Source organism: Sardina pilchardus, chromosome 23 (genome assembly GCF_963854185.1).
Source record: "Sardina pilchardus chromosome 23, fSarPil1.1, whole genome shotgun sequence".
NCBI classification, from domain to species: domain Eukaryota; kingdom Metazoa; phylum Chordata; class Actinopteri; order Clupeiformes; family Clupeidae; genus Sardina; species Sardina pilchardus.
Window position 1 is genome coordinate 13,248,449 of NC_085016.1, and position 22,500 is coordinate 13,270,948.

A 22,500-nucleotide genomic window follows, 5' to 3' on the forward strand; every position below is an offset into this window, starting at 1 on the left:
CCTCTTTGGCTGATTGAAGACCAGTCGTGCTGCAGCACGACTTACCTCTTCAAATAGCAGTGTAATCACAGGACTTGGCCAAATCACAAATAACCAAACGGCATTTTTTTCTCCATTTTGCTTTTTCTTTCGCATGTTTTTTTTTTTTTTTTTTAATCCAGCGCCCAGCTACTTGTTGGCACTGGCTGGCCCTGGGTGTGCCTGTATGCTCGCAGAGAATGCGTTTAATCTGAGGCCAAGATTAAGCAGGTCTGCGCGCGTAATCCCCTCTCGGCACACACACACACACACACACACACACACACACACACACACACACACACACACACACACACACACACACACACACACACACACACACACACACTCACACACACACACACACACACTCACAGTGGTTGCAGGCAAAGCCCACAGCGAGAGGCTAGTGCCGGAACTCCAATCCCTGACGTCTGAAGGGGACGTGCTTTTTTTAATTGAAAAGTGTTCTGTCCGGCTCACCCTGGGACGGCACACGACAACTGGCCAGCAGGCGGTGGACGCAAACAGCATCAGCAGAGATGAGATCATGTTCTTGTCCTGACCGCAGATGGACTAGCCTGTGCATGTTGCGTCTGAAAAAGACCCACAGAATGCCTACTGTACTGTATGTCCTCTTTACTGCCACCGTTTTTGAAGTTTGGGGTCATTTTCTGCTAAATTACAAAGTAGATTCCCACTTGTTCCTTATTTACAGTATTTTCATTATATTGAGTGTTCTCAGTGTCATTTTTTTTATCAGCCATTGGGTAATTGGTGGAAAGGAATTCTTCCAAAGCCTACTAAAGTTTGAAGAGATATTACAACATTGGGACCACACATCTCACTAAAAATCAAACAACGCCAGATGATCTCAGTGGATGTTTCATCGTGCTGTGACAGCCCTCTTAATACATTTCACTGTGATCTTACACTGAGAAAATAGCACTGTATTATCCCGATGACATTCATTGTTTTAAGTTCTTTTTTTTTTTTTTTTTTTTCAATGTGTGTGTGGGTGGGTGTGGCAAACATCCAAATCTAATTGAATTGGTCAACATAGCTATCTTGCTGATGCTTTTAGGCCCTTGTCCAATCCTAAAGCAATTCCAGAGCATGTTAATATCAGACAAAGGGCTTACAATGTGGAGCTGGAGGATTATCCAAAAGCCTAATCCTCATTTTGTTTTGGAGGGAATGCCGCTCATTCCAAACAATTCGGTGGGCCTCAGTGACATCACCCTGCTGCTGTGGTTGATATAATGATGATGATGATGATGATGTTTACGATGAGGATGATGACACATGGATCTAACACTATATTCCTGTCAGTGTCACAGTGGTGGTCACAGTGGGGAAAATCAGTCTTTTTTTTTTTTTTTTGACTGATTTTCTCCCGTCGATATGCTATCAAGTCCAAATGAATGTGAGCCTTGTGCTGTCCGCAGGGGTCCTACAACATGAAGGTGACTGAATATCGTTGTCGCCACATGCTTTTCATATGTGACCAATCTCTATAGTCCAGCACAACCTGTGATTGATACAATCAAAATGTGTCAAAAGGTGAAGAGTGAGTATTTTCAAGTGGATGCCACAGAGAGGGTCCTGGAGAGCGATTTGAGAGTCTCGGTGATGGGTCTTCATTCCTTTTTCAGTTTATTAAATCAACATCACAAGGCTCCGCATCTCATTCACAGCAATCTGCCAACTGTACACTCCAGGGAACCCCTTCCTGTTTCCCTGCACAACCACCACATGGCAAGATTTAAAGAAGAGGGTGTGAGGGCAAGAAGATACAGAGAGAGAGAAAGAGCAAGAGAGAGAGAGAAAGAAAGAAAGAGCAAGAGAGAGGGAGATAAGAGAGAAAGAGAGAGAGACATACACACGGAAGAAGAAAAAATGTCTCTGTGCTGTGTCTTCCTGGAACCCCCCGGCCCTTCACAGCAGCTAGATTAGACTGGGTGTTTGAGCTGCATTAATCCCGACCAAACGCTGTTACACAACCACGACGAGGAGCAGTGTCCTCCTGTCCAGGCGGCGGGCCAGCGAGTGCCACACGACTGAACACCAGGGGCTTTCACTCTCACCACAACACCAGCCGACCATCGTCCATCTTACACTGCCCAGTCACTGTGTCAGGCTCAGACTCATTGACTCACAGTTTTACTCACTGACTCCAAATACGAGACTGATAGTATATCTAACTCATCCCGCGGTACAGTGGCTTCTCTGTATTGCGCTGCTATTTCAGTTGTGCAGGGTTTCTTGTTGACATTGTTCTAATTAAGATTGGGTCATTTATGGTCAATATAATTCAGATATCAAGGGTAGTGCACTGTGACTGTGTACAGTACATCCTTTGGGTATATAAATACTGTACATTTTTCTCCTTCTGTTTGTAAGTGCATGTGTGTGTGTGTGTGTGTGTGTGTGTGTGAGAGAGAGAGAGAGAGAGAGAGAGAGAGAGAGAGAGAGAGAGAGAGAGAGAGAGAGAGAGAGAGAGAGAGAGAGAGAGAGAGAGAGAGAAAGCTTCAGAGTGAAGTATGTGGGAAATGACAGCATGGTGGCATGGAATTTCTAAGGGCTGATTGGAAACCAAAACGCAATGTGAACAGGCTTTGACGCCATGGAAACCACTCTTTGGGAACAGGTGATAATACCAGTGTTTGCTCATTTATTGACACAGCGCATGCCGCAATCAAGCCTAAATGAGGCGAGCAATTGGTAGAGCTTCTAGAGGAACATGATGGATGTTGAATCTCATTTGGTTTGTTTGGGGGGGTATCAGGAACATTATGGGGCTATAAAGGAATTAATTGGTTGTTTGTGTACAGACACATGCCAGAGCATGAGTCCGTACACATCGTACACACACATGCATGAGTCACCATGCACATGCACGACCCACCTATGATTGTGTAGAAAGCTGGATAAGGGTTACACACACACACACATACACACACACACACACACACACACACACACATAATATTAAATCAACACGATTTTGGCATATAATTGAATTAGTTCATTCATTCATGTGCATTGCCTACTGCATGCAGGTCATAGTGCTGTAGAGCTGTGTGTGTGAGAGAGTTCAGTGACCACTGTAATGTGGGCTCATATGCACACTACAAATGATGCATTGAAGACTGAGGGCATAAAAGGAGTGTGCACTTGTAGCTCATCTGGTGGCATCAGATTTACTCTTTTCTTTTTTTTTTTTAAATCAATGAGAGCCAGGCGTGTTTGTGGCATTTACTGTGGAGCACAAAGGCGGGGCCCGTGATACCAGGCTTGATTAAAAAGCCCGCCTGGGTGTTTGCTCTGGAGGACGAATTGAATGGAGTTGGCTCGGTGCCACGACGCGCAGGAGCAAACTCCAGCAGCCATAAACGCATAAACGCCTCTCCAACCCAACACGCCAGGATGAGAGCCAAGGTCAGTACTCCATTGGAGGCCAAACATGGTGGCAACACAACGTCCAAAAACACACACATGCTCAAGGTATGTATGTACTCATGTCATGTAGAGAAACTGGTGGGGATTGAATAAGAAGTGGGTTTTCCTCATTGCAGTCCAAGGAAACGGTCCTGCAATGACAGACACTGCAAATTATGCAACTCATGGTAAGTCCACTGATGTTAAACTCACCTTTGCGGCAAGCTGACAGAGGCAATGATTAATTACAATGTTACTGTTAAGACGTAAAGGTCATATTTCAACTAAGTAACATCAGCATTTGGTTTGCCCATCGCGTTTTTAGAACACCAGCCTAGGAAAGCAAATTGTTACATAGGGTTTCTGCAATACCCCTATCTTCTTTATTTAAAAATGCTTTTCAAAATACATAAGTATATGTTTTTTAAATGTAATGTCTGAATGTATGTGTTGCATAATAATTGTTGTCACCTGTAAATACCCCACTACACTCTACCATTCTATTGTTCTGACTGACAGCATTCAGAATGCATTCCTGGAAGCTCACATTGTTTTGATGGCGCTCTTGTTTGCCAGCAGGGCGCAGCAGTGTCCTGTCAGAGGTCAGGATCGTCCTTCTGGGCAGCCGATACTCGGGCAAGAGCTCAACGGGAAACACCATCTTGGGCCGCGAGGCGTTCGGAGACACAACCGAGGAGTGCGTGAGCCAGGAGAGCGTGGTCTTCGGCCGGAAGGTCAAGGTGGTGGAGGTCCCTGCCTGGCGGGGGCGCTATTTCGCCCTGGAGTCCCTGGAGACCACTCGGAGGCGTCTGGAGGCCAACCTGTCCCTGTGTCTGCCCGGTCCCCACGCACTGCTCATGGTCATTCCGCTCGAGACCATACGGGGCAAAGAGTGGCTGGTCGAGGAGCTTCTAGAGTTCCCCATCGAGAGCATCTGGGGCCACACAATCGTGCTCATCACGGGGGGAGACGCCTTGGGAGAAACCAACATCGAGACCCTCATCCACAAGGAGGTCCGGGAGTTCATTAGACGGTGCGGGAACAGGTATCACGTGATGGACAACAAGAACTGGGACCGCGGGAATCAGGTGGAGGATCTGCTGGAGAAGATAGAGGAGATGGTTGCTGCTCAGGATGGGAGGTGCTTTGAGGTGGACGAGGAGATCTCTCGAGACTTGGAAAGGAGGAGTAGGGAGGTGGCGGAGAGAGCGAGGAGACGGCTGCAAAGGGTAGAAAAAAGGAGGAAAACACTTCAAGGGCTTCTCACAGGTGAGTACACACACAAACACACACACAGAAGTCCACATTGTGTCACAGTAGAAGCCTCTTGACAGGGTAACAGTGACTATGGACATGGAACTGTTCCCTGACAAGAACTGGATTCCTCATTTGTCAGTCGACTGCTTCGACTGCTTCGAGCTCCAGGCCCTATGGTTAGAGTCTCTGACTACAATCTCTGATCTTATAGTCTCCATCCTTACAGTATATCTCTCAAAATGAACCTGCAATAATCTATACCTCTCACTGTATTTAACATCCTGTTTGAGCAGAACACGTACAGTACTGTATTTCTTTGTCCCACCCAGGAGTGGCACAGAGACCACCCGACTTAAACCTCTTCCTCCTGGCGGGCAAATATGCGGGAAAGAGCTCAGCTGGAAACACCATCCTGGGCCGCGAGGAGTTCGGCCTTGAGACACGCGCGTGCCGGCGGGCGTGCGCGACGGTCGCCGGCCGTAGCCTCACCGTCATCGACACGGTGGGCTGGGACTGGCGCTCCCTGGAGGACACGTCGGAGTCCGTGCGGCAGGAGCTACTCCGAGGTCTGAGCCTCCGCGGCCAGGGCCCAGTGGCCTTCCTCCTGGTCATCCCCAGCCCCTTAGGGATGACAGAGAACGACAGACAGGTACAGTAAAGGGTAGAGTCGTACCGTGCCGTACCGTACCGTTACGAAAATGTGCAGTGGAAAAGGGGTATAAAGGACCGAGAGTTAGGTTACGTCACTGGCATCAAGCAATCATTATTACTTCCAAAAGGTACAAAATAGTTCAGATACAGATGGGACCAAAATAGTTCAGATACAGATGGGACCATTGAAGGTACAAAACATGAGGGTACAAATATGTACAGGTAAGGCACTGCTCTGTACCCTAAAGGTACTGGCACAGAGACAAGCGTTTGTACCTTTTAAGGTACTGAGCAGTACCATTTTTTCTGAGAGTGTACAGAGGTGGACATCCTAGCTTCAGAGAGTAAAAGTCCTACCACACATACAGTATTTGTTTGCTAGCATACATCTTCAGCCACAGGTAGATCAGCTAATTAGGTATCTCACCTGTGTTAAAGGCACCGGCAGAAGGAACACCTGGCAGGACTTTCACTTTCTTTTTTTTTTTTTTTAAGTATATTTTTTGGGCTTTTTTTTATGCCTTTAATGATAGGACAGTTGAGAGAGACAGGAAGTGAATGGGAGAGAGCTTTGGGGTGGGATCCGGAAAGGACCACGGGGCGGGAATCGAACCCGGGTCGCCGGCGTGCGGTGCAGGTGCCCCAGCCAGTCGCGCCACGGCTGGGGCCAGGACTTTCACTTTCTAAATCTAGAGTTTGTCCATCTCTGCTTTTCTTCCCACCTGTCATCTGGCTCACAGGCCCTAGAGCAGAACCTGGAACTTCTGGGAAAGGAACCGTGGCAGAGAGCTCTGGTGCTGTTTGCGACGGGAAAGGACTACGAATTCAAGGAGGTCACGGTGGAGGAACACATAGAGACCTGGAGGGCGCTGCGCTGGGTGGTGGACAGGTGTGCGAACAGGTGCGTTCGGGCAGCGTACAAGCGTCCAAGGAGTGGATGATGTAAAGTTAGGGAATTGTTTGACTTTGAAAAGTAAGAATTGCTTCTTTTTGAAAGACTGATGAAAAGACATTTGCTCCATATCCTTGTGGCTTACGACTTCCATGATTTGAAGCGTTATACAATAGTGTATCATTATAGTACATACAATAACTGATTAAAAACCTTTAAGAATAACAAGATTTAGCAGTTCACAGGAATATTGAAAAAATATCTTGTCTCACAATTCTGCTTTCAATTTTTCAAAAAGAGATTTTAAAAAAAATCACAACAAAAACCTCAAGTTTGATAGTTCGGTGCCTTAAAACAGAAGAACACAGTGCGCCTCTCTTGTCCAGGTACCATGTGCTGGACGTGGATTCGGCTGTCGGGGCCCAGTCCGAGGTGGTGGAGCTGCTGGAGATGGTGGAGGAGATGGTGGTGGGCTGGGACTGCGAGCTGCTGCTGGAGGCGTTGGAGCGGAGCGAGGAGAGGAATGCGCAGCTCAGGGCGCTGTGCTCCTCACAGCAGAGAGCCCTACAGCAGATGGAGGAGATGATCGAGGGACACACGCAGGAGATGGAGCTGCTCAGCCAGGACAGCGAGGAGGGCGCTAACTAGAGTAAGGTGACCGGATGTCCGAGACCAAAACCAGGGACATAATCCCAAAAATGTGGAAAAAACGGGGACATTTTCAGTTTGACTATCAATCTGATTGAAATACATACAAGTTTTATCTTCAAAAAACGGGGACTGTCCCCTGAAACTGGGGACGTCTGGTCACCCTAAACTAGAGGGGACAGAAAAGCACTGGTAAAGGGCTGAGAGTTACTGTGATAGGTGGCGTGGGGTTAAAAAGGAAAAGGGTCACAAACCAAAAGTCAGTTATGAGCATTGTGTATCTGTGCAGTTTTAAGTGACTGTATTTACAAAAAAGGTTCAAATAAACCAACTCTTGATATCTTAAAAGAAATTAAGACATTTTCCAAAAGTAAATGTTACCATTAAACAAAAGTCCCCCCTTTTGTCAGTGTGAGTGGATTAATGGTAGTTTTGTACACATATACTGTAAGACTGATAATATCTGACAAAGGTACAGTCTGGGTCTGACAAAGTGATAGAATAAACGAAATACTCATGGTCACCAGTAGGTGGAGCTCCTGCGTAATTCCAGGACAGGGAGAGCGAGTACAGTACACGCCTGCAGTGGTGTTGAGCGAGTGCAGCTGCACGGACTCGTGTGCATGCCCTGGGGACCTGGACACTTATCTACATTCATGTGCTGCAGTCTTTGTCACTAATACATGCCGTCATGGAGGTGTTTGTGTGGGCGGGTGAGGGGGGGGTGGGGGAGAGTGTGTGCGAGGGAGAGAGGGAGGAAGAGAAAGTGTGGTGTATTTTTAGAATCCACTAAGGCAAAGGCTGGTTGGTTGGTTCACCTATAAGTCTTCATTGACTCTGGAGACAATTAAGAGGTACATTTTGAACTGCAGTGTGGGACCTGCTCGTGGACATGAGGCAGACATTGAATTGTTTTAATGATGAATGACTACATTTGATCATTTAATTTATGTATTTTTTTAACCATGCTGTTTATTTTTGTGTACGTCACACATTCACATGACAACTGGCAGACAAAGGTGGGAATAATTGATCAGATGCTTCAGTCAGGTGGGTATATCCCCAAGAATTGATATAAAATAAATCTGCAATTGGAAAAACGTTGAGCACACTGATTGAATTTGAGACTGGGGCAGAGCACTGTGGTACCCCAAGAGTATCATTTCCATTACCGCACCTGGAACTTGATTATCTCTACTGAATGGTCAAGACATGCTAAGTCATCATTTGGACATACTTGTAATAACATGCGAAAACAACATCTCTTTCAAACATTTATTGGTGGATATTATGTGCATATGAGAGTGTTTGGACATCCTAAAATCGTTGTTAATCCAACCTAACCCACCCACCCCTTCCTTCTCGAATGATGTTGATGATTTCGTGTGGAAAAAAGCTCTCGACCATTTGCATCATGAATATTCTAAGCGTGAGCGTCTTTACAAAACCAAATGTAATTTCATCTAATGCGTTGTTTCCGGGCATCTGCTCCGGTCATGGAGGCACATTAAGGGCAGAAAGCGGGCACTATTTGTCCTCCGGAGCGCTGGAGGAGTTCTTGTTCTGGAGGTGGGTGAGGCGGGCCTTCACTCTACGGCCCAGTCGATTGGACTGACACAACGCAGAAGAACACAGCAGCTGCTCCCGCATTTGTCTGTCAACACACACAGCAACACTGAGCAACATTCTCTCAAAACAAATAAGAATAAGAATAAAAAATACGACTTTTCTCTAACATTCTTCTATAGATTAAAGATAACTAATCCAGTTGATGCTTTTAAGATAATTGACAGATACATAGAACAAAGCCATTTCACTCAGATATGTTCTCAGAGCTGTTTGGGAAAGGACAACATTTTGTTAGGCATGGGTTAAGGTTAGGGTTTGGGTTAGGGGTAGGATTAAGTGCCTTTATGTCAACACTGGCAGCGCTGCCTGGAAGACGACGTTGGGGGCCCAAAACACCATCGAGCCAATGAACTGCTGGACTGATAGCATCAATAAAAACCTTGGGTTGGTAAAAGCTTGTATTAGAGAGCACAGCACAACTTACCTGGACATTGAGACCATGGACGACGGCATACTGTGAGTCCTGTTTTCACTCTGACAGCTGAGAGAACAGAGACACAACCCAGTTGTGTAAGTAAAAACAACCCCTCAACCTCACACATTTGTATGTTTTGAATGCTAGTAGGAAGGGTAACGAGAGGTTATCTGGACACACACTTGATAATGTTCTAAACCAAAGCGTTCCATTTTACTCCCTGACCATAAAGTACTGTAAATGACTATCTATCAGGAACACTTGCCAGCCTAGTTTTGTATTTCAAAATTCATCCCAAGCTCCACGCAGGAGAATTCATTTGACTTAAGTGGGAGAGATGAAGAGGACCCCTTTGCTGCCCTACAAAGCAAAATTTAGGCAGTAACTGCATTTTTGATCGAAAATTACTTTTTTATCATTTTCATGACGTTAAAGTTGTTATGAAGATTGACATTTACCAACAATAAGTTAATGTCAAGTAACAACAATCTCCACGTGTCCAAAAATCCACCTACAAACTTTAAGGTAATTTTTTTTCAGTTTGAACTCTGTGCGTAGTCAGAGAGGGTTAAAGCGGTCAATAATTAAGGATCTTTGGCGTAGTTACTGCCTTTTTGCCTTTTTTTGTAGGGCAGTATGAGCTTCCATGGTTCCTGCAGTGGTCACCACTGGCCACCCAGTACAGTGTGACGGGGGGCCTACTACTGTACCTGTCCACTCTGGCGCCCTCTTTAGCAGCATCCTGACTCTCCAGGAGAGGGAACTGGGCACGCACCATGTCTGGAGTGAGGGTCACCTCCTCGCCTTCGGTTCTGAGAAACACATCGTGGACAGTTAGAGGTAACATGCTCACACACAGGGAAGCTATAACAGGCTTGTTAGGCTACTGAAGTGTTCCACTTGCAACGCATAAACTCCTTTTTAGAAGACTTGTTTATTTTATTCAAATGTAGGTGCCAACGTATCACATCTGGTGTACGTCCGTTGATTATATTGGAAGCTAATTGTTGCAGCAGATGCAATGCGAACGGAATGCTTCAGTTACGCGCCTGGTGTACAGTAGCTTCCCCGTAACACACACACACACACACACACACACATACACTCTTACATACAAACACAACACAAACACACAATATGCATTTCAAGGCCATATTAATGTATTAATGTGCATGCTTGCTATCTATAGGGTCTACAAACACACAACACAAGCAAACACACACACACACACACACACACACACACACACACACACACACACACACACACACACACACACACACACACACACACACACACACACACACATCTCACACAGTTATCTGAACAATCAACGGTCAAAAGTCAACAATCATACACTTAATATGACACATGCATGTGTGCTTACTGTCCATCCTGGACTTCTGCCCTTATCTCCTCAGGGAGGTCGTTTAGAGGTGACGGAGCTTGGGGTGGCAAAAGGGCGTCGTTCAAGGGGTCAGACCTGTAAGTGGAAAACAAACATGCTCTCAACAACTGCCTCAGATAGCGGGCAATATACAATGCAACCTAAATATACAACGCTACCTACATGTCACCATATACTGATATTGTAGGCAACCTGTGTCATGATAAAGGTGATGTATAGCATGGATGTGCTTATAGGCACACACAGATATGAGATACCATACTCCACTGAGGGAGTGGTGTGTGGGCTTACTGAATCTAAACCCCCCACTTCTTTGACCCGGTGAAGCACTAAAGTGACCAGTTGAATACAGACTCCGTGACCTCCGTGCAGAAAGTGCTACTCCAAGTCTTGCACAAGTTTTCTTCAACTGGTGCGGTAAAGCTTTCCATTGAGCAATAAGTCCCAAGTGCAGCACTAAAACCATAAGTCCACCATTAGCCCTCTTGACTCAACAATCTGGTCCATAACTAAGATGGACATAAAAGTGACCTTTAGTCTTCAAAAAGTTCTGTGTTTGACTTGTGACAACCTCTCAGGACTAAAAGAAGCACTTTCATCTTGACCTTTCATCAATCGCTTCTATTCATAGCACTTTACAAGTGGAACATTAAACATACACATCTGTGCTACCTGGGACACCAAGCCATGGGGATCTGGCCACTGCTAGTGCCTTCCTCTAACAGCTCAGCTCAGCTACAGAAACACTCCCTCCCTTTCCCAGAGGATTCATTGTGTAAAGTGACACTGGGCATGGCTAAGGGCGTTACTGTGTCTTCAATGTTGAGGGGGGGACAGGGACAGGGACAGATATTGCAATAAATATTTATCCAAAAATTCAAAACATTCAGGGCATGGACTAAAACTGAATTATTCTCAAATGGCCTTACATGTGAGGAGCCCAATTACTGGTGAGGGTTGAGCTGCTGGACAGGATAGACAAGGCTGTTCCAGAGAACTTCTTCCAGGTCATGACCCCGCGGATAACATTCTGTGATTAAACAAACCAAAGCACAGTTATTATAAGAATGTGAGTTGAGAACTGTCGGGTACAAATGTGTTGTGTCTGGATTGTAATTTAATGCATTGTGTGTTGTCATCAGAAGTTGGAGGGCTTTCTTGGAAAGCATTAGAGACACTTAGTCATTTGCAAGCCGGTTGTTGAGTCATGATGCAATAACGTGCCGATAATTCTTTGTCCGGGTCCAACAGCACTCAGAGCTGCTACGCCTAATACAATCCTGTTTTGTTACGGAGGCCTGGATGTTTCCCTTGACTATATTATCTGGCTTCACAGCTACAGAAACTACTCTGTTATCTGTTAGACTGTTTTATCCTGTCTAAAATGGAGGTGATGGTAACAAGGTTTACAGGTTGTGAAAACCGGCTGGCTGCGCCAGTAAACGTTTTTGGATGACAAAGCTGTTTGGGCCTGTGATGTCGCACTTAACAACCGGATAGCACAAGGCTATAAAAACTGAACATAAATTAATAAAATTGAGTGAAATTAGTTTCGCTGACTTTATAGTGAAATACATCTGGATGGATATGAAATGATGTTAGAACTAAACTGTTCTGGCGACCAAAAACATGGAAAGTTATTGTCTATTTGGGTCATCGAAATGTATGCGTTAAACTCATATCATATCAACACAGTCATAGCCACAGTTGTTGTAGCTACAGCGACAGTTACTGTCTCTATTTCATGGCCTCTCAGTGGAGCAGATGTACAGTATGACTTGTGAGGGAAGCTCACCGTCCGGTCCAGAAACTCCTTCTGCGTTCCCACCGTGTGGATGCCCATGACGTTGCCCTTGGAGACGGTGTACCTGGGCAGCGGGCAGAGGTGGAACTCCAGGTCATTCTCCATGTAGCTCAGGCTCGGCCGGTAGGCATGCAGACCAGGGCAGGGGTTCTACACAGGGGAGGGGGTGGCACAGGGGTGATGATGCAGTGAGTGATGCAGTGAGTGACTACAATTATTTTCAGATACATGAAAATCACACAATATTACATATACAATGGTTCACTTCCCAAAAAGTATAAATAGATACAATAAAAACGTATTTCAAAGCAAATATGTGTTAGGCAATGATCACAACATAAGGGAAATATAAGTCACACTAATGCAAAACACTATATAATGCCCTAACAATGTTACTAATTCATACTTTGCAGTCACGTGACTACCATAGATACCTGGCGAGCAAGAAATGCTACTCAGCTTAAAAAAAAACAAAAACAACAACAACTACATAACCCCGGTTTATCCAATCGCACAACATGTTGTTTTCACCTCTCCAACTTTCTTATAATAAAACGGATGATGTCCTGGCAAGATCTTTGATTAGTTTACTGGGTTTCGTTGCTGGAGAATGATGTTCTTGGCCGCCAGCGAGTAGCTGTGACGTAACGTGCAAAGTATGAATACTGCTGATTGCTGAATGAGGTCCTGTGGTGCTCGTGTGCCTTACGAAGATGCGAAGGGGGTGAGCTGGAGGGGGCTCCATCAGGCCACCCGGGGCGGAGAAAGACAGATGGATGATGTCAGCCATTGCTTCACCCTTCTCTTCCTCATTCCTCTTCTCCTCTCTGTTCTCCTCCTCTCTCTTCTTTTTCTCCTCTCTCCTCCTCTGTCGCCTCTTCCTCTCCTCGCACCTCCTCCTCTTCTCCTCTCGCCTCTTCCGCTCCTTCTCCCTCTCCTCCTCCGAGTCGGGCTCGGGGCGGGAGGGGGGGCGTGGGGGAGGAACTGGAAGTTGCAGGTCCACCTATGGGAAGGTGAAGCAAGTTTAGATGTAATGGAAGCTACACAACCAAACAAATTTCTCTTTGAAGGCCCTGCAGAAACTTTTGTGACGCAGGGCCTTCAACGTTACGCAACAAACATCTCCAATTACATGTCCAACATTAGACAACTCTGCAACATTCGAAATAGATAAATAATCGGCCACTTAACTGTTAGGGACTTTTAACAACAACAATCTGTCAACTCAACAAGTGACACGGAGCACTCAATGGCTATCTCCACAAAGTTAAGTACAACAGCGGCCAGACCATCCTAACACTTTGCTGGGGAAAGTGGTGGACGGTGAGTGGACATCAACTTTCACGATGCACATTTACTTTTTACGCCATGTTTACACTGCGTTTTGGGATGCCATATGGCTACGCATGACATTAAAACTTCATCAATGCTCTTCCCCACATTCCTGCTACTGAGTACGGGTGATTGAGGCAAGGCGGCAACACACTCATCTCCCTGGTAGCTAAGAGACAATGACCGCGGCCGTAGGAGGCAGACGGAAGACAGCTCTTTAAAATGAGTTGTGTTTATGCAACGGTCATTAAAGTGGGGACCTTGAACTCGGCGGGGACAGAATATTTATGGCTGTCACCGATGGGAAAGTGAAAAAAAGAGGAATTGCATAAACATCGGGAGCTAAAGATAGCTGACTTAACTGTCTGAGCACGCTTTGCTGGATCCCACACAGACGACGGGGCACTCTGGGACTGGACTGTGCCGTTCAAGGGGTAATAGGGTCACCAGTGAACAACGTGAGCGCCAGCTGCTTAGAAATCCCATATTGTGAAATTGTAAACAGTTACACCAAGCCAGGCTTCTGTTTCCACAGACCGATGCAGACCGGAGTCAAATGTTTTGATTTGACTTGTAGCAAATGTAACTCATGGCATGTCTGAGTTGTAAGGGAGTTGTGAGGATTAGCAGCAGCATCGCTAGGCCTGGGCATTCGAAGCCATAGCCCTGGATCTCACAAGATACTCCATTATAAATACCATGAACAAGTAATGCAGAATGAATTTCTAATTTCTATTCTGATCATTCATTAAAACCCTTGAAAATAATGAGATATTAATAAAACATTTATGCTACCGATCAAAAATTTGATATCACTGGGAAAGTCTTTGAGCTAAATAGCTGTTTTTTCGACTGTTGTAGAAATAAATGGCTGATATGTAATGCAATATCTACATTACCCTTCATTATCAGCAACCATTCATCCAATGTTCCAAAGGCACATTCTGTTTACTAATCTGATATCATTTTAAAAGGTTGACTGAGAGAACATCGAAGAACCCCTCTACAATCACACAATGCAATCTGAAAACGGCTGCCTTGATTTAAAAAAAAAACAAAATGCAACCGATCTCAGCTGGTATTCTGTCTATAATGGAGTGGAATGGAAATTTCTAAGTGACCCCAAACTTTTGACCGGTAGTGTAAGTAAGATATGTTTTGAGTCCTCTCAATCTTCTTTATCCAGCATATCTAACTTGAATGTTACTTCACACTAAAACATTTTGAAATGTTTTTTTTGGAGCCTCCACACCATTTGTTTAACTGCTAGCTGTTATCTTACAGTGACTCATGCAGGCCAGTTCCATACAGGAGGCTGACTGCCTGAGCTATGCAGAGCTTTCAACATCCCATTTACTCACATTAGGCCAAAGTAGAGGGGGGAATCACAGAGTAAAATTATACTGTCACGATACTTGGACCACGATAATACGTTTTTTTCCCCACATTTTTTGGAACCTTCCGACATTTTCCAACACAAACCCCCATTCTCAACCTACACTCACAAAACCTGACAAAAAAATCAAACAATCACCTCAAAACTTCAAGCTTTTACCTGTGCTCAAAACCAAACAATGTCTTCACACAGCAGTCAAGATGAAAACACTTCAGATTCAGATTTTACTGCATATTCACAAAAAATAAAGCATTGTTAGAGGAAAAGTAGAGTCTACTGCCTACAATGTACTCTAAATGCCTCACCAATTGCTTCTGTCCATTGTTGATATACACGTGCAGTGTTCAGCAACTTGCTTGCACTCTGAACTAGCTTGTATTAGTTGTGTCACATCAATTGAAACAAGTGTGATCATATTGAGTCATGTTTAACTTATGCCATCTGTGCTTTCTTTGTGTTTACTTTTTGCCACATGTGGTCATCATTATGAGTCACAAGTGCATCACAGTGCAAAATGTCTTTTACTGCATGACAATGTGTTGAGAGTTTTTCAAACAGAGCAAATGAGATCAGCAAGCGTGAAAACTGTTTATGATTTTGCCGAGAAAGAGATCAATAAATGTGTTTGGTTTTTGGTTCAGACACGTTTGTAAACGTTCATATTTTGGTCATAACACTAGTGCCACAGAGGCTGATAGTTTTGTAGCACAATCTACAAACTCTCCAGCATTGGTACAGTTTACAAACATCTCATCTTTAGGCTTTGCCTAAAGCTAAGCTGATAAATCATCCACAGCACAGACTGATGTTTTTGTAGCATGTGCTACATATATAGCGCTGTACTTCAGAGAATGGGGTTTAGAGTTTTCGCAGTTGTGAAAAACTGTAATATCCTGATACAGTGATTCTGTCACACTCAATACATTATCTACATTCATCCCTCATCTGTGTAACTGAAGAAGAGAAAATACCCCTAAAAAGGCAAAAAATATGTATTTAATGTACAACAAAGTACACTGAGTATTTGTACTGCATTGCATTGTCTCACTGTCAATTTCTTCACTGCAAGTTTACCCTCATTCATCTGATATGTGTGCGTGTGGGTGCGCGTGTTTGTCTGTGTGCTTATGGGGGACAGAGAAAGGAAAGGAGCGAGCGAGCGAGAGAGAGAGAGAGAGAGAGAGAGAGAGAGAGAGAGAGAGAGAGAGAGAGAGAGAGAGAGAGAGAGAGAGAGAGAGAGAGAGAGAGAGAGAGAGAGAGAGAGAGTGTGTCACCTTGGGAGGTTTGGTGAGCTCTAGGGGAATGTCACTGACTGCAGCCTCCAAGCGTGGGACCTGTTCATTCTGCTTAGAAGCCTTTGCCTTTGTAAACTGAAACAGATAAACACAAACACAAACACCATTAACATTGTGACCTTATTAAGACAGAGTCTCAGTTGCACAATACTGCATTCAGATCACTAGCAGCTGTAGTGAGGGGGGAGGGGGGAGGGTCCGGTCTACCTTCAGCTCAACAGTGGGGGTCTGTGTTGTAATCTTGACCTCTGACAGGTTCACAGGAACTGGTCCCTCTGTACTCACATTCTGTAACAGATTCAGGAAACAGTACATTACCACAGAATGGCTTTGGGACAGATCATATCGTCTCATCGAGCCGATCAAAGCAAATTAAACAAACATCAATACTAATATCATCTCTCATCGTCGTCTTTTGAGTGTCTGTGATCTGTGTTACTTACGAGGTCTGTGACCCTGTTACTCACTTACAAGTTCATCTGTAGTCTCCTGGTCTCTGAGTGAGGGGGCTGCCAGATCCATGTCTGAGGTCATCTTCTCAGGACTGGACACATCTTCCATCTCTGAGACAAATCAACACCAGACACGTCACTGTGAGCTCGGGGTTGCTGTCATAATCGTTATTTAATCGGTTCCAGAATTACAGTGGGGGAAATACGTATTGAATGTGTTAACGTTTCTTCCAGTAAATACATTTCAAATAAGGCTATTCACATGAAATGTTCACCAGACGTTAGTATTAACTCAAGAAATCCACACATTTAAAGAAATCCAAACATTAGTAAAGTTATGTGCAATAAGTGGAATGCCACAGGAGAAAAGTACTGAAAGCACCCATTGAAATTTCTTAAATACTCTGTGGAAAAGCCTTTGTCTGTCGTGACATTTCCTCTATTAATCAGTCACAGCATTCAGGTGGGATTTTAGCCCATTCTTAAACAAACAAATTGTCTTGAAATCTTGAGGGTTCCGGGGGGGGGGGGGGTCCTGATGCTTAGTTCCTTCCACAAATGTTCAATTGGATTTAAGTCAGGGTCTTAAATTTCCTTCTCTGAAACCAATTGACAGTTTCCTTCGCTGTGTGCTTTGGATCGTTGTCCTGCTGGAAGGTTCACTTTTGTCTCACTCTCATCATCCCCGTGGATGGCAAGAATCTCCCGGAAAAAAAAAAAAAAAAAACATCTCAGTTCCTGCAACTGCATGAAGTCTGCCAGTACCATGAGATGAAAAACAGCCCCACACCATGATGATTGCAGCTCCAAACTTCACTGTTGATACAGTGTTTTTAGGGTGAAGTGCAGTGCCATTTCTTCAGCCAAAACGTTTCATTTTGTTCTACCTTGACCACACTACATTTCACTAGTCCAAATGTTGTATAGCTAACTTTAAACGAGCATCTATGTGTCTTTTCTTTAGTAATGGAGTCTTGTGGGTTGAGCGTGAAGGCCATGGTGGTGGAGTGCATTGCCTATTTTTTTTATTTTTTTTATGTAACAATAATACCTGCTGCCTCCCAGTCTTTCTGGAGCTTTTTCTGGGTCCTTAGCTCTTGGTCTAGTCTTCTGACTATCCTTCTGACTCACTGGTCAGAAATCTTGCGAGGACCTCCTACAGTACGTGTTGCCGGTTGATGATAGAATGATGTTTCTCACCACTTGTGGATAACAGCCCCAATGCTGCTTACCGTAATTTCACGACTATTAGCCGCAGCTTATACAGTACATTGATTTTTCAGCTATAAGGTTTTACAGTAATATGGTGTTAATATGGTTTTGTTTCTTTTAACTTGCATAAAACACTGTCCTGCAGCTTATACACAATGGTCGGGTTTCCCAGATTCGTTAAGAAGCTCTTAAGTGCTAAGAACTTCTTAGGAGCGTTGTTAGAACGTTCTGATAGCGCTCCTAAGAAGATCTCAGCACTTACCGTAATTTCCCGACTATTAGCCGCGGCTTATACATTGATTTTGCAAAATTTCTTCCACTATGAGGTTAATACAGGGGGGCCGTTAATATGGTGTTAAAATGGTTTTGTTTCTTTTAACTTGCATAAAACACTGTCCTGCGGCTTATACACAATGCGGCTTATATGCTGGAAATTACTGTAAGAGCTTCTTAACGAATCTGGGAAACCCGGCCAATGCCGGTTATATGCGGGAAATGACTATACAGGCAGATTCTGATTTTTTAAAAATACATCTGTGTCGAGTTTCACTGATAAGTTTTGAAACAATCCAGTTGATATTGATTTGCACAGATAGGGTGTATAATTACTTTCCAACTACTTACAGATTTCTGCTGGTTCCTTGCCTTTCCTCGCCTTGGTGTATACTGCTTTAGTGTGTTTAATACTTTTGTCCTGTCTCTTTTCACTTCATTGCTCATAACTTGACTTAAATTAACTTGTTGTGAATTCTTTATATTTGTGGATTTGCTGAGTTAATAATGGCCGGGTTTCCCAAAATCGTTAAGAAGCTCTTAAGTCCTAAGAACTTCTTAGGAGCGTTCTTAGAACATTCTTACAACGCTCCTAAGAAGTTCTTAGCACTTAAGAGCTTCTTAACAATTTTGGGAAACCCGGCCCATGTCTGTTAAAAATGTCAGATGAAAATACAGTAACTGAAGATAAATGTTGATGAGGTCGGTATCAATTTCTCCCACTGTAGTTACTGAGGCATTCCCAGCCACTGCCTCTGACTAAGTCTTACCATTCAGATTGACTGATCCTTTAGATGGGTTCTCCATGATCTCTATCGGTTGCCTTATACCTGCAAGCCTTCTATCCATTCTGCAACGTAAGGTAATCTAAAAGTACAGGAAGCAATAATATAACAAATATTATGACATATTCATACCTATGCAAATTACTATCTACAGTCACTAACCAAATAAATAGGTCCACTACAATTGACGATGTATCAAGATTAATTGGAGGTCATTTCTAGACATTATCTGGTATTATATTGATACATCTCAATGTACTGTATTCATTCATATTCTACGGATGGAATCTCCTCAATACATGTCTGGCCTCGTGATGAAATGGTGCAGCCTAGCGTGGACATACCTTGCGGGCTGCCTGCTGGAAGGTTCTGAGAGCTCTCTGCCTGATCTCAAGATGGCTCCCAAAGAATGTATGGAATTTGGGAACACAGTCTGGCAGCTGGAATAAGGAACATATAGATATATAGTTAGTAGTATGTGGTATCCAGGTACAACCGCCATCCATTTTATACTCATGTAATATGCAACCTATTTGGGAACAGATATTGGCCGCGTTTCCCAGATTCGTTAAGAAGCTGTTACGTTTTAAGAGCTTCTTAGGAACGCTCTGAGCACGTTCTAAGAACGCTCCTCAGAAGTTCTTAGCACTTAAGAGCTTCTTAACGAATCTGGGAGACACGGCCATTATCTCTTGTACAAAAGTTCATACAAATTCCCTTATGATGTGAACCATGATATAAAATGCCATCAGAGAGGTAGAGGTTAGCTTTGGAGTCCACTAGAAAAGGCCCAAGAGCTTGCCATTCCTTTGATCGACAGACACTCTCATGGTCATTGCCTAGGGGACAGATGTGCCGTGCGTGGACACAGGAAAAATACCACACTTTGTCTACCTGGCCAACGTTGCGAACCGCCCGCCTCGTGGAGACTTTCGTCTGAGTCCTGGCGAAGTCGTCCGGGTCGTTCAGCTGTCCCTTCTTTATCTGCGCAGCGGGGACAGAGAAACAGCTGTAAGCGTGTGCTGCGGGGTGGGGAGGGAGTGGTGGTGGTGGTGTTTGGCTGCACCCCCTGGATTCTGCAGAAAGCAAATCTCCTCAGGGATAAGTTTGTTCAATGGCGAAAAAAACGTCTGGCCGAGCATCTCACCGAAAAAAAACAAAACAAAAACGAATGGCTTCTCATAAAATATGAAGTGAGCACATGTAGAACATAAACAGACAGAGAACAGGACTAAGGAGAGGAAGCGCTGGCGAGTGTCCGTGAACATCCTGTCAAACGTCTACCGGCTTTCGCAACGGCCACACAAAAAAACAATGCACCATTCCCGAGTTCGCTGACAGACTTTCAGAAGGTAATAAACAAAACGGGAAGCAACGGGATTCAATGGGAATAAATCATTCATGAAAAACTTCAGACTGAGCTGAGACTTATCGGAGAGTACAATCAGATGGTGATAGAGCAGATGGTGGCACTGACGTCAACGTAACTGGTTATCACTAATGGTTTTTAAGTACTGTAGGCCTACAAGAATAACGAACTGACATATTTTGTAGAGGAAAATACTCCTTTTATGTTTATGTTTGTAAACATAAAAGTTTGCTTTTATGTTTATGATACAGTGCATCTTCCCATTAAGATCTGAATTACCATACAAGAGTGGAATGTCTTTGAAGACAGAAGTAATCACTTTTTTTTTTTACCTTGTATTCGCTTACAGCAAACTTCCTCTCTTCCAAAATCTTAACCCTGGCCTCTGTTGAAAGTGCATCCTTCCCTAGATGAACTTGCCTGTGTAAGTATTGCCATTAGCATTACCAAAAAAAACCCAACAGCAATACATCAAAAAACAGATATGCAAGTATCAGTATGTTTTAGGAATGTGTTGTTATTCACAAACCATCTCAGACGATTGGCTCTTTCCTCCTGCACATCCTGTTTGATTTGGTTCTCAAAGAGAGCCTCTTTCACCTGTCGGCTCTTGTGTTCCACTCTTGTGTAAGACATGGCTGGAAAAAAAAAACGAAGCACACTGTAACTCACCACTGCATGTAAGAGAACGGTGACATGTTAAATAAACAAAACATTTTCTGAAGCCTCATTTACGGTATACTCTTCGCATTAAACACTTCAAACCAAATGTCACATACTGTACAACTTCAGCCAATAACGTATTTCAATGCAATACAATGTGAACTCTAGTCTATAGCATTCACTGATTTATCTTCTACTAAAAAGATTGCTAACAGATCAGACCTTCTCGGAGCTCTTTGGCGGTCAGCTTATCTTGCGGCTTCATCAGCAGCTTGGCTACTCCGGCAGGTGTCCGGGCATCTATAGGACTCTTCTGGTATGGAGCCTCAGCTTTCTTCTGCTCCTACAAAAAATACATATACACGAGCAAATTAGCAAGCAGATATGTCAAAAAATGATGAATACAGTTTTTTTTAAAATATAAAGCCATACATTAATAATAACAATGACTCTCCATAGTACTGTACTGTATGTGCTGCTTTATAGCTCAATAACTGAGTGAATACAGATGTTGGATCCAAAACACTGTGCCCATGCCACTATACAGTACATGCAAAAATATTTAGGCTATGCTGATGTTCTTAGATAATGTGGTATTTAAAAGAAAATATGAATCAAGTATTATACAATATATGTACGTGTACCTTAATTTTCACCTGGGGACGGGTTGCTCGAAGTTTAGGTTTGGTTGCCATCGATAAGCAAGTGGGGCCTTTCTGATCGCTTGGCTGCTCATCATCACCATGGCTGTTCTGTTGACTGGGGCAACACAGAAAGACAAGATCTTAATTTTTAACCTCAATTATGATACTGTACAACACATTCTCTCAAATGAACTTTTCTATGTTTTTCTTTGCAAAATCACAAGGTATGGAAATCAGTACTGTTATAAGTGCAGTACAAATGTGCGCTATAATTTTGATTGATTCATGCACAGACATTAATAGTCCCTTATCGTTGTGTAACATACTTCCAACAGCAGTAGTTTATTGTTCATCAACTTTTATTGGCCATTTCGCAGGTTAGGCTGCCAAGGTAAAGCACCCTAGAATGACGCTGTGTATCTTGTTTGAATTATCAATAAATCATACCCCCATTGATTTGGCAGTTGTACCCTGCACATCTAAAGCATTTATGGGCATTTTAAAAAAGAAAAAAAAAGATTCTGGGATTTTTAGGTTTCCATGCATAGGTGTCACTTTGATATCAGTTGATAGTCAAATCATGGGTAACACATTAACCTCTTTGTTCAGCTGCAGTGAGGAAGTAGGAGTAGTATTATAGTCATTATAATGGATCATCCATCACCGTGGTTTGAAATGTTCTCGTGGGAAGACTGCTATGCTGCCAACATTGCTTAATTGGCTATTTTATTTATGCTAGTGAATTTATGTAAGCGAGAAAACATTGGGACAACTTGACATGTTAATGGACTTTTTTTTTACTAGAGAATGCCGCACAAGATGGAGGCCTCAATAAACAAATTGTTTTTTCTCTTGTCTGGTTGCTATGTTCTCATGTCAGTTACAGTGATGTCGATCAATCCTCATGTGGCATGTC

At 43.7% G+C, this 22,500-nt stretch overlaps 1 protein-coding gene across 1 annotated transcript in view; it reads right to left on the reverse strand.

The window, feature by feature from the left end:
* Positions 1-8,274: 8,274 nt before the first annotated feature.
* The window catches only part of cfap221 (cilia and flagella associated protein 221), an 18,982-nt gene continuing 4,756 nt past the window's right edge, over positions 8,275-22,500 (reverse strand). The window contains exons 9-25 of the mRNA XM_062528340.1: positions 21,585-21,699; positions 21,163-21,283; positions 20,807-20,915; positions 20,610-20,697; positions 19,803-19,892; positions 19,253-19,348; positions 18,894-18,990; positions 16,658-16,749; positions 16,394-16,474; positions 16,166-16,261; positions 12,873-13,166; positions 12,155-12,313; positions 11,289-11,389; positions 10,339-10,434; positions 9,662-9,763; positions 8,961-9,017; positions 8,275-8,561 (exon numbers count right to left, since the gene is read on the reverse strand). Of these exons, the coding sequence (XP_062384324.1) occupies positions 8,435-8,561; positions 8,961-9,017; positions 9,662-9,763; positions 10,339-10,434; positions 11,289-11,389; positions 12,155-12,313; positions 12,873-13,166; positions 16,166-16,261; positions 16,394-16,474; positions 16,658-16,749; positions 18,894-18,990; positions 19,253-19,348; positions 19,803-19,892; positions 20,610-20,697; positions 20,807-20,915; positions 21,163-21,283; positions 21,585-21,699 (1,921 nt within the window). The 3' untranslated portion in view covers positions 8,275-8,434. The remainder of the gene's footprint in view (positions 8,562-8,960; positions 9,018-9,661; positions 9,764-10,338; positions 10,435-11,288; positions 11,390-12,154; positions 12,314-12,872; positions 13,167-16,165; positions 16,262-16,393; positions 16,475-16,657; positions 16,750-18,893; positions 18,991-19,252; positions 19,349-19,802; positions 19,893-20,609; positions 20,698-20,806; positions 20,916-21,162; positions 21,284-21,584; positions 21,700-22,500) is intronic.